This window comes from Macaca fascicularis, chromosome 11 (genome assembly GCF_037993035.2).
Source record: "Macaca fascicularis isolate 582-1 chromosome 11, T2T-MFA8v1.1".
In the NCBI taxonomy this organism is placed as follows: domain Eukaryota; kingdom Metazoa; phylum Chordata; class Mammalia; order Primates; family Cercopithecidae; genus Macaca; species Macaca fascicularis.
This window is the reverse complement of record NC_088385.1, coordinates 27,935,196-27,948,332: the sequence shown is the minus strand read 5'-3', so window position 1 is coordinate 27,948,332 and position 13,137 is coordinate 27,935,196. Positions and strand designations below refer to the sequence as shown.

Sequence of the window (13,137 nt, the reverse complement as noted above, 5' to 3'; positions counted from 1 at the left end):
TGACAAAAGTTATGGACAGGTTTTGAAAGATACTTGTGTTACTAATGCCTCTGCTATAACTTTTTTTTCTTTCCCAGAGAACAAATTAAAAGAGTTAAGGACTCTGAAGATGTACCTATGGTCCTAGTAGGAAATAAATGTGATTTGCCTTCTAGAACAGTAGACACAAAACAGGCTCAGGACTTAGCAAGAAGTTACGGAATTCCTTTTATTGAAACATCAGCAAAGACAAGACAGGTAAGTAACACTGAAATAAATACAGATCTATTTTCTGCACAATCCTAACTGTTATGTCGTTTAATATATCAGTTTTTCTCTCAATTATGCTATACTAGGAAATAAAACAATATGTATTTAGTAAATGTTTTTGTCTCTTGAGAGGGCATTGCTTCTTACAGTGTCCTTGATACTGCTTTTGGCTTTGGTTTCTTTCTACATTGAAAATTTCTCTTCAATTCTGAGCACATGTTAACATTTAGAATTCAAGAGATGTGGGGATTTTTTTCCCCACTGTTGTGTGTTTGTATATATACAAACACACACAAAGAACAAGGCAACACATTTTTGAATTTTCTATTTCAGTAGTACTTTTAAACCATTATGTCGTGTTTCTAGGTTAAATGTTGTTGCATTTGAAGAATTTTATTTTGGCAGAATTTTTTTGAGGATATGTTTATTTTTGGAGAAAGGTCTCATTAAAGAAAGAAAATACCCAGAAAGCAAATAGAAATTCTGTTATTCATTTAATGAATTTTTCTGACATTAAATGAATAAAAAAATTCATTTAATGAATTTTTTTGAGGATATGTTTATTTTTGGAGAAAGGTCTCATTAAAGAAAGAAAATACCCAGAAAGCAAATAGAAATTCTGTTATTCATTTAATGAAATTTTCCAAAAATTGTTGTCAGAGGGAATTTTGTTTCAAAAATCATCTTTGTTTTAAAAATGACTTTTTCTTTAGGTAAAATAAAATAATTTCAGTTAGTGTTATTTAACCTGTTTGTATGAAGAGTTTAACATACAGGAAATGAATACATAAAGATAGGAAGGAATTAATTGTTATATATAGTCATATGTCTCTTAATGACAGGGATACTTTCTAAGAAATACATTGTTAGGTGATTTTTGTCATTGTGCAAACATCATAGAGTATACTTACACAAACCTTGGTGGTATAACCTACTATACACCTGGGATATATAGTACAGTCTCTTGCCCCAGGGATACAAATCTGTACGGTGTGTAACTGTGGTAATGACTATAGGCAATTGTTAACACAATGGTAAATTTTGTGTGTATAAATATACACTTGGGCTACCCTAAGTTTATTTTTTTTTTAAATTTCTTGTTCAGTAATAAATTAACCTTACTTTCCTGTAACTTTTAAAATAAACTTTAAAATTTTTCCTAACATTTTGACTTTTGTAATACAGCTTAAAACACACATTATACAGCTATACAAAATTTTTCTTTCTTTGTATCCTTATTCTGTAATAAGTTTTTTTCCATATTTAACATTTTTTATTTTTTTTTACTCATTAAACTTTTTGTTAAAAACTAAGACATGCATGCACATTAGCCTAGGCCTACACAGGGTCAGGACCATCAATATCATTGTCTTCACTTCCACATCTTGTCCCACTGGAAGGTCTTCAGGGGCAGTAACACACATGGAGCTGTCATCTCCTATAATAACTTTTGGAATACCTCCTGAAGGACCTATCCAAGGCTGTTTATAGTTAACTTTTTTTTTTTTAAGTAAATAGAAGGAGTACACTAAAATAACAATAAATAGTATGGTAAATACATAAACCAGTAATAGTCACTTATTACCATTATCAAATATTAAGTATGGTGTATAATTGTAGGTGCTATACCATTATACAACTGGCAGTGTGGTAAGTTTGTTTACACCAGCATCACCACAAACACGTGAGTAATGTGTTGTGCTACAATGTTAGGATGGCTATAACATCACTAGGCAATAGGAACTTTTAAACTCCATTATAATCTTATGGGACCACTATCACATATGCAATCTACTGTTGACCAAAATGTCATGTGGCACATGACTGTACTAAGAAATTGATCCATCTATATTCCATAAGTTTGTTTAGGGCTTTTTCTGGTTACATTTACCTGTGAGCCTAGAAAACCAGTTTTGTAGAATTTCTGTAATGCTAGGAGTTAAAAAAAATTGATGAACAACTTTTACGTTGTTAAACATAAAAACAAGCATTCTAGAAGTTTATCAAATTTTATAAAGGTGCAAAAATGTAAATGTAAATCATTATCCAGCTAATATATATGTTATATTTCCCTAGTAGGAGAGCATATGTACCTCTTCCTAGTTATACGAATTTGATACATAGTAAAGAAAAAAATTCTACTTCGAGTCATTTTTGGGGGATTAAAAACTAAATTTCGCTAGTTTGACCAGTATACAAATTTCTCTGGCAGTTTTACTAAAACTTCATTTATAGGTTAAAATTGGTATATATCATATCACTTTACTTTAGAGGAATTAAGATTTCACTTAAATCCATTTCCATGTCCTAAAGACTAGGAAGAGGCTTTGTTTTTGTTTTTCTTTTTACTGGTCTTCTATAACCAGTCTCCTTGATTTTTCTTAGGACAGAAGATACTGAGAATACATGATTTGTTACTTTTTCTTCCAATGTTTTCTTATGAAACATTTTCAAATACAAAATTAAGTTTTATTTAAAACATTTGCAAATATACTACCTAGATTCTACCATTGTTGTTTTACTGTATTTGCTTTACTTGTAACTTTTAAAAGATGCTTTTCATACTACTGAACATATTAGCCTACATTTCACAAAAAAAAAGAAAAAATTTAAGAGACTTTGCATAATGTTTTAAGGGGTTGCAGTAAAGAAGTGCTTCTTATATTTTCTTATGCATACAAATCAGCTGGGCTTATTAAAATCCAGATTCTAATTCAGAAGGTTTAGGTTGGGATTCAGTCTGCATTTCTGACAAGCTCCCAGGTGGTATTTTTCTTGGTACTTGGACCATACTTTGAGTAGAAAAGCAGTAGAGGACATAAAAAGAGTCTTGTTAGTCCCACTTTGTTGCTGTCCACTTCTCATTTGATAAGATCCTAAAATAGCTGTGTCTCCTTTTTGGTGATTGTATGATTACTACCTCAGAAGTACTAATTGGTTCTTGCTATTTGACCTTAATACTTAATACAACACAGCATTCATATTTGATCAGAAAACTATCTGGCTTCCTTTTATAAGAGATTTTTAGGTTTTTTACAGTTCTGTGGCCTTGAGTTTTTTGTTTTGATTTGTTTTTTGGAAGGTATATAATATGTAAGTAGATGAACTTAAATTTGCTTTGTAGACATTTATATGTGGATCATCTAAAATATGGAGGGATGTAGTATAAAAGAATACTTGTACTCCTTAACAGAGCACTCAACCTTTCTTTTATATCCTGTTTCACTGATGTTATTAAATAATTTATGCTGCTAAACTATAAATTAGATATTTAATTTCTATTCTTTGATTTCCTTTTATTATTAAATGGACTTGTTGATTTGCCTAGAAATTAATTTGCCTTTCAAAAGTCTATTAATCTTCCTCTATTGAAATTAATTTGATATTTGCATGCTTCTGGAAGACTTTAAAGAGCTATTCCAAGTAACTGTAGAGATTATAAAATGAAATATGGAAATTTTAATAAATGTTACATCTCCAGTTACTGGTGAAATGTCAAGCCCTCCTTTCTGCAGAGTATTTTGTTACTTATCTGTTATTCAGCTTATTTATTTATTCTTTTTTTTTTTTTTTTTTTTTTGAGACAGAGTCTTGCTTTGTTGCCCAGGCTGGAGTTCAGTGGCACGATCTCGGCTCACTACAGGCTCTGCCTCCCGGGTTCACCCCATTCCCCTGCCTCAGCCTCCCAAGTAGCTGGGACTATAGGCGCCCGCCACCACGCCTGGCTAATTTTTTGTATTTTTAGTAGAGATGGGGTTTCCCGTGTTAGCCAGGATGACCTCGATCTCCTGACCTTGTGATCCGCCCGCCTCGGCCTCCCAAAGTGCTGGGATTACAGGCATGAGCCACCGTGCCCAGCCCTTATTTGTTTTTTAAACAAAACTAGTGTGCATATCCTTGTTGTATTTTATGAGCAAGTTGTTTTATGCCCTAATTTTTGGGGTCTTGATCATGAGACTAAAACATGTAAACACTCCCAAAAAATTATATTCAGGTTAAAGGAACAAAACATTCATTTAGAAGTTCTCATCTGTGTAAATTAGAGGCTGGCAAACTTATTTTCAGTAAAGGGCCAAGATAGTAAATGTTTTAGGCTTTGAGGGCCACAAGTGGTATCTGTTGCATTTTTTTTTAAATTATAACCCTTTAAAATGCAAAACTAATTGTTAGCTTGTGCATAGTATAAAAATAGGCTGGCCGTGCGCTGTGGTTCATGCCTGCAATCCCAGAAATGAGGTGGGAGGCCGAGGTGGGCCCATCACCTGAGGTCAGGAGTTCGAGACCAGCCTGACCAACATGGTTGAAACCCCGTCTCTACTAAAAATACCAAAATTAGCCAGGCATAGTGGTGGGTGCCTGTATTCCCAGCTACTCAAGAGCCTGAGGCCATAGAATTGCTTGAATCTAAGAGGCAGAGGCTGCAGTGAGCCAAGATCAAGCCAGCCTGGGCGACAGAGCAAGACTCGTCTCAAAAAAAAAAAAAAAAAAAAAAGCTGTTGCTGCATTTGGCCTATGGGCTGTAGTATACTGATTCCTAATTCTCTGGGTAACTTTAGTGTTTGATTAGATACTAGAAGTTAGGTTAAACCTTTGTATTTTACAGGCTAACCTTAATAATCTTAAAGTAAAACTTACGTATTTCATGAAAAGGAAATAGAGATTTTACCCTAGTACTCTTTTTTTTTTTTTTTTTTTTTTTGAGGCAGTGTCTCCCTCTGTCACCCAGGCTGGAGTGCAGTGGTAGGATCTTGGCTCACTGCAACAACCTCCTCCTGGGTTCAAGTGATTCTTGTGCCTCAGCCTCCTGAGCAGCTGGGACTACAGGCATGCGCCACCATACCTGACTAATTTTTGTATTTTTAGTAGAGACGGGGTTTCGCCATGTTGACCAGGCTGGTCTTGAACTCCTGACCTCAAGTGATCCTCCCATCTGAGTCTCCCAGTGTGCTGGGATTATAGGCGTGAGCCACTGTGCCTGGCCCCTAGTACCTTTTCTTTTCTTTTCTTTTTTTTTTTTTTTGAGACAGAGTCTCACTCTGTTGCCAGGCTAGAGTGGAGTGGCATGATCTCGGCTCACTGCAACCTCCACTTCCTGGGTTCAAGCAATTCTCCTGCCTCAGCCTCCTGAGTAGCTGGGACTATGGGCGCACACCACCACGCCCAGCTAATTTTTATATTTTTAGTAGAGACGGGGTTTCACCATGTTGGCCAATATGGTCTCAATCTCTTGACCTCGTGAACCACCTCCCTCGGCCTCCCAAAGTGCTGGTATTACAGGCGTGAGCCACTGTGCCCTGGTGTACTTTTTAAGACAAGAATTGCAGAATATATATTTTTACCAAGTTAATAACTTATCATTTTAAAAAGCTAATTACTTGACTAGAATATAATGCCTTACATATTCTTTACACTCAGTTCAGTCCATATCTGAAAGGCAAATAGAGTTATTTTCTGCTAGTACATTGTGTGGTCCCTATGTTCCTAGTGTATAAGGACTGTTACCTAGTTCACATTTATCTGGGTTGTTGACAGATTTTCCTGGTCCCTTTGGACAGTGCATGGCCATGTTGGCAAAAGCTATCAAAATTGAAACATTGACACCATGAGAATTGTGTATTTTCCAGTCTGCTAAAATCAAAAGTGGGAAGGTTCAGTAAGGTGAATGACAGAAGCAGTCTTTGGGGTATCTATTACTCCTCATCTGGCTTTTTTGCTTTCTGGGGGTCTCAATTTAAGTATAATGTGAAAATTAGTTTTACGAACCTAAAAATGTTGAGTGATTAATTTCCTGGGTTTGTTGTTAATTTCTAGGTATTTAAATTAATTGTTAGAAGAACTCCATTAAAGAAGGCTTTGCAATACAGCCTCCTTATGTGCTATGTCTCTGTTTAATAGTAGTTGAGTTTGCCTACATGAGATCAATATTTTGCACTTTAGCTTTTTATGAGTTAAAAATTGACAGAACAGTTACTGTGCACTTGGTGTGCACCATGGTAGTCTCCCAAGTAGTGGTTTTTCTGCATTTCAATAGTACATGAGATAGGCTGTGGGTGGCAAGGTTTCTTGAGAAAGTCAGGGATGCACACAGTTGGGTTTTAGAATACAGCTTGTTCCTCCATGCCCTTCTGCCCCAAAAGGCTGGTAGTCTTACATCTGTATATAGTTAGGGTATTTGGTGTGTTGTTTCCTTGACAGAGTTTTGCAAGAATTTGCAGATTCAACAGGAACAAAAACTTACTTAAACAAAATATCTTAGTAAAAGCATAGCCTAGCAAGATTTAGAATACTTATGGTTAACGGTTCTTTCTCGTTATGGAGTGCTTTGTTTCCATGGCCTCACAAGTATGTTTTCAGATAATAGTTGAGTTGAAAATGTCATCAGTCTCTTGATTTTAAAAAATTTACGTATTTAAAGTTGTATACTTTTATTCCCACGTATTTTCAGTTGTTCTTAAAGTTCAATAAGTGACATTTGAAAATGAGTATATGTGTATAAAAACAAAAGTAGGCTGGGCGCAGTGGCTCATGCCTATAATCCTAGCACTTTGGGAGGCTGAGGCAGGCAGATCACATGGTCAGGAGTTTGAGACCAGCCTGGGCAATATGGTGAAACCCCCCTCTACTAAAAATACAAAAATTAGCTGGGCGTGGTGGTGCATGCCTGTAGTTCTGGCTACTCAGGAGACTGAGGCAGGAGAATGCTTGAATCCGGAGGTGGAGGTTGCAGTGAGCCAAGATCGCACCACTGCAGTCTAGCCTGGGCAGCAGAGTGAGACTCCATCTCAAAAGAAAAAAAAAAAAAGAAAAAGTTAAAAAACAAAAACAAAAAACACAAAATGAGTATATGTGGCAACAAGTCTTATTCTCAGAAAAATCATTGTGTGCCACTTAAGAGCTTAGTGAGTAGTCAGTGGATATTAAATATCTGTTTCAGCTATATTTTATCTTTAAAAATTATCTACAAATTTCGGAATGTGAAAAGCCAGTGTTTTGTTTCATAGGTATATACTGTATGCATTTTAAAAAATAAGAGCCAGTGCCAGTGGTTTACAGTGTACACAAGGATAATGTTCTCATGTTCTCTTGATGTCAGTATGACTTTAAAGCATATTATGAAGAAATAACTAAGTCTGAAAAACTGTGGTAAATAACTGATACTCTAAAACCTAAATTTCTCATTACTAAAAATAAGAAATGGAAGAAGTCACCCTGTGCTGTTAATTATATGAACCACTGAGGTCCTGACACTGAATTCTTGGTTGTGGATAATAATCTCTTCTTTTTAATTATTGGCTTCCAATTCTCTCTCTGCATTGCTGGAAACAAAAATCATGTATTTCACTATTGGTGGTGGGGATGCTGACGCTGCAAAAGTAGACACATTCAAACTGATTTTAGAAATAAGTTAAAATCAAAATTTGCTTCTGCTAAATTAGTAGAGGACCAATACTGTTTTTCTCCTTCATAGTATGTTTTGGTTCTTCTACATTGACCTTATAACTTTTTTTTTTTTAAACAGGAATAGAAGTTAACATTCTTAGAAAATTTATGAAAATATGAGCTTTTACCTGGTTTGTGTGTGTATATGTATATACGTATTTTTAATTTTTTTACATTGATTTTCAAATTGAAAGAGAATCATTTGTGAAAATATCTTACAGAGCTCATGCTTTACATTTTACATGCTACAAAGTTATTTCAGTGCCTTTATGTCGCTTATTAATGAAAATTTTGGATACATAATATTTTGAAGACAAAGGTAAAAATAATAAACCCTTTCCTTTTGAGGGTTAATGATAAATATAAACTGTAAAACGATTAAAAAAATTTTTTTTAGAGACAGCATCTTGTTCTGTTGCTCAGACTGAAGTGCAATGGTTCAGTCATAGCTCACTGAAGCCTCAAACTCCCGGGCCCAAGCAACCCTCCTGCCTCAGCCTTTTGAGTAGCTGGGACTTCAGGCTCATGCCAACATGCCTAATTTATTAGTAGAGATGAGGTCTCAAACTCCTGGCATCTCTTGCCCTCTCAAAATGCTGGTACTAAAGCATGAGTCACCACACCTGACACTTAAAATCTTTAATATACAGGTGTAAGTAGGTATCTAATTTAAAGTGCCAACAAAGGTAGTTGAAAATTTGTATTTATACTTGGCTTAGCGAACTAGTTGACTAAATTGATTCCATTAAAAATAAGAATGTTCTTAGAATATAATGATTTTCATTATTAAATAGAAATATATCACTGGATGGTATATGTTAATGACTTGAGATACGCATTTTAATATATAATCACGTTACTTAAATGCCTGCTTTTTGAACTGAAACTTAACATTATGAATTTTAAATTAAAGTTTGACTTTAGAGGTAAATTTCTGTACTTTACTAAAGCAGTTCTTAATACGCTTCTGAGATTTCTAAAAATTAGTATGCCTTAAAGAATTGAGGTGTGTAACTACTGCCGGCAGCAGATGTACAGATGACTTCTGTGTGCAAAAATTAAGCCCTGGCCATTGGTTGACTTCAGCTAATACTTAGTTGCCAATTATCTGTGTGTGATTGAGTTTAAAACTACAGATGGTACTTGTGATATATTAACTTTTTAGGTGCTAGGTCCACTTTGTTACATTTGGTTCAGTAGAAACATTGATGTTACGGATCTCAGAAAGTTAAAATATGTATGCCAATCCCCAAATTAGGTAATTCATTCTTAATTTTAAGATAAAAGAATAGAATTCCCTTAAAATTAAATGTGGAGTAAAATATACCAGCTTCAAAAAATATTTACCTACCTTTTAGAATAATAAACACAATATTACATCTTTTAATTTGCACTACATATAGATTAATATTTCTGTGCATTTCTCTGTGCTCCTACTTTGATGGTATGCTTTTCTGAACAAACTAGCAGCACAATTAAGGAAGTCCTTTTCCCCTTTGATGACTGCCTAATTTTCTAGATTGGAAAGGATTAAAAACTTTTATCTCCATATGGCCAGTATATGATTGTGCCTGTTGTCATAGCTTTCTTATCATAGGCTTAAGCAGGAAAAACTCTATTAAAAGTATTTAAATTAGAATAGAAGGTACAAAGCCAGTATGATTGAACACTGTTCTAAAAATTATTTTTAAGACTTGTAGTAAGGCCAGGTTTGGTGGCTCATGGCTGTAATCCCAGCCCTTTGGAAGCCAAGGTGGGCGGATCACTTGAGCTCAGGAGTTTGAGACCAGCCCCGGCAACATGGCAAAACCCTGTCTCTACAAAAAATACAAAAATCAGTCGGGTGTGGTAGTGCTTGCCTGTAGTCCCAGCTATTTGAGAGGCTGAGGCAGGAGGATCACCTAGCCTGGGAGGTCGAGGCTGCAGTCATGATCGTGCCATTGCACTCCATCCTGGCAACACAGTGAGACCCTGTCTCTAAAACAAAACAAAATAAATAACAACAAAAAAAGAGCTTGTAGTAACGATACAAAATGCTCCTATTTTGTGTGTGTCCTTTAATTCATGATGTTTTTATATTATGGTAAGCAGCTCTCATTTAAGATTTTAATTTAATAATGTAGTTAAACATGTACAGAAGACCCAGTCTCAGCTTTACTTGTAGACCCTGGAAATAGATTGGAAGGTGTTAAAATTTAAAATAAAACTCAAGATTCCAGTTTCTTGACTCATCTTTATTTTGATATTCTTTTATGTTTTTGTTGTTTTTTTAACAAAGGTTGCACGTCCATATTTTACCATTTTTCTTCTCATTCTCCCCTGGGGGAAGGTGTGGGAATCAGTAGTACATAAATCACCTTTTCCCTAAGTCAAAGAAGTAATTTAAAGCTAACTTCAGTTTAGTCTTTAATTCCAAGACTAGCAAACTAAAATGGTTGCATTAATTGACAAACAGATGCTAATAAATGTGTTTAGGCTTGTCATAATCTCTCCTAATTCCTAATTTAAAAATTTTTACATTTAATTCCATTAGAAAACAAAACTGACTTTTAAGAACAAACCAGGATTCTAGCCCATATTTTAAAACTGCATCCTCAGTTTTATTCAAACAGTCTGATGTCTGTTTAAAAAAAAAAAAAATCTCAAGCTCATAATCTCAAACTTCTTGCACATGGCTGTCCCAGTAAATTACTCTTACCAATGAAACAGACTTTAAAGAAGTTGTGTTTTACAATGCAGAGAGTGGAGGATGCTTTTTATACATTGGTGAGAGAGATCCGACAATACAGATTGAAAAAAATCAGCAAAGAAGAAAAGACTCCTGGCTGTGTGAAAATTAAAAAATGCATTATAATGTAATCTGGTAAGTTTAAGTTCAGCACATTAATTTTGGCAGAAAGCAGATATCTTTTAAAGGTAACAAGGTGGCAACCACTTTAGAACTACTTAGGTGTACTATTCTAACTTGAAGTATTAAAAGATAAGAAACTTGTTTCCATACTTAGTACATTTATTTTTAATCTAGTGGGAATTATAATTGAGACAATTTTGATGGCTGTAGTAGACTAATCTATATTTGGCATAAAGTCTAATGATTTAATGAGTCTTAAGTAAACTAAGTATTTGGGAACTGATATTTACCTTTATTTTTAAGGGAAATCATACTCAAGTTTTGAGATAATAAGCAGCTTTTTTTTGTTGTTGTTAGGTAGCGAGAAAAAAATATGAGAGATAGTAGAGAGCAGTAATATTGAATGGTCCAGAAGGTGGGAGAAAGCCACTCTTAAATGTATTTTTTCTTTTGGATATTTTACAAGCAAATAACCATTCTTCTGCCTAAGTTCTCCAGCTCAGTGGCATCAGCAGCACAGCACTTTCTTATTCCAGTGAGAAACTTGGGAATTTTAGGATGACTCCTACTGCCCTCTTTTCCGCCTGGTTCCCCATTTGGAAGTATCCACAAATTCCTGTGATGTTACATTGTGTGTCTTTTATGTCATCATTAATTCAGGCCCCTATCATTTCTTGTTCGACTGTTAGAACCTCCTATTTGATTTACCAGTTGCTGCCATCATTCATTGTGCAACCAGGGAGATACACTTTAAATAAATGTCATTTTCAGCCGGGCGCGGTGGCTCATGCCTGTAATCCCAGCACTTTGGGAGGCCGAGGCAGGCGATCACCTGACGTCAGGAGTTCGAGACCAGCCTGGCTAACATGGTGAAACGCTGTTTCTACTAAAAATACAAAAAATTAGCCGCACGTGGTGGCACATGCCTGTAATCCCAGCTGCTCGGGAGGCTGAAGCAGGAGAATCACTTGAACCTGGGAGGCGGAGGTTGCAGTGAGCCGAGACTGCACCATTGCACTCCAGCTTGAGCAACAAGAGTGAAACTCCGTCTCAAAAAAAAAAAAAAGTCATTTTAGCTATAGGATAAAATCTCATGTTCCACAGCATGTCGCAGATAGTCCTTACTACCTTCCCACCACTCCAGCTCTTTTTTGGTCTTATATCTAAAAACTTCATCTTGCCTGAATTTCTTTTGTTCTTCTATAAATAAATAACATGTTATTTCTTACCTTCCCTTGAGTTTGAGTCTTGGCTCTTGTTTGGAATGCCAGTATTTTTATCCCTAGTCTTACTAATTAGCTAACACTCTCATGATTCCCCAGTCTCCTACTCTCTAAAAATCTTTCTTGAAACCCTTAGACTAGGCATGGAGCCTTTCCTGCGTATTCCCAGAATACTATTCTTAGCTATTATATGCTTCCCATGTTATGTTGAAATAACCTCTTCTGTTTCATTCCTATATTATTTGACAGCAAAATCTTAGCCAGAATTACATATTTTTAATCTTTGCATGCCCATTGCCTAGTAAGGTTCCTGGCACATAGTAACTACCCCATAAATATTTATTGTGTGGAATTCTCATTTTCATTTCTAAACCAACCCATATTAAACTCTGTCTTGCTAAGAAAATACTTCACTAGGTATCATAAAGTTCATGGCGAAGCTTAAGCTTTGGATGCATATTGTTTGTAATATATCATGTTTTTAATAGGCAATGAAATTACAATTTTCAAAAACTAGCATATCATTTATTATATTTATTACAAGTTGGTGTTCTTTATTATATGAATTTTAGGTATTTCACAAAAGTATAAAATACACATTTGAATAGTAGACTCAATCCGAAAGATATTATGTGGCATACTAATTTACTAAACTCGGAAACAAAGTATGACTGGCATTAATTTTTATTGAAATTTATGAACTCTTAATAGTTTTTGAGTATCATTGTGTAAAGCAGTATTTTGCAATTAAAGCAATTTTGCATGTTAAATTTTACCACAACCTCTAAAATACTGCAAATTTAACAATGCAGTTTGAAAAGTTACACATTTTAAATAACAGTACCATGACCAGATTTAGGTGGTGGTTTTAAGTTTTTATTTTCTCCTCCTATTGTCTCACCATTAGATGATTTTAAAAATAGAACTGTTTAGAGTAAAATAAGAAATAAGTGTTATGCTCTAATTTATATTTAAAACAAAGGTGTAAGCATATACTATTCTAAAATTTCTAATTTGTACAATTATGTTTTATACAGTGACTGTAGGTGAATGTCTCACAGTTGTTTGATGTGATGATTCCTTGTTTTTTCAGTACACATGGAAGTAATTTATGTAAAAGAGAAGTATACTTGGTAATTAAAAATTTTAAATGAAATACAATTTAAAAAAATTTATTTGACAAGCTGGCTGTAGTGTGTGAGTCTGTAGCATCAGCTGCTTGGGAGCCTGAGGCAGGAGGATTGCCTGACCCCAGGAGTTTGAGGTTGAAGGGAGCTATGATGGTGCCATGGCACTGTAGCCTCAGGCAACAGAAAGAGACTCTATCTCTAAAAAAAAGTAAAAATAAAAAAGCTTTGGCCCAGGGACAGTGGC

At 34.9% G+C, this 13,137-nt stretch overlaps 1 protein-coding gene across 6 annotated transcripts in view; it reads left to right on the top strand.

The window, feature by feature from the left end:
- The window catches only part of KRAS (KRAS proto-oncogene, GTPase), a 47,937-nt gene that overhangs the window by 27,179 nt on the left and 7,621 nt on the right, over positions 1-13,137 (top strand). For 2 of the 6 annotated variants that reach the window (XM_005570378.5, XM_005570379.5), the window contains exons 4-5: positions 78-237; positions 10,429-10,552. In XM_005570378.5, coding sequence (XP_005570435.1) covers positions 78-237; positions 10,429-10,548 — 280 coding nt within the window. In that variant the 3' untranslated portion in view covers positions 10,549-10,552. Of the gene's footprint in view, positions 1-77; positions 238-10,428; positions 10,553-12,856; positions 12,888-13,137 lie in introns of those variants that run through there. The other 4 variants (XM_065523914.2, XM_005570381.5, XM_074006441.1 and 1 more) reach the window with 3 other exon arrangements.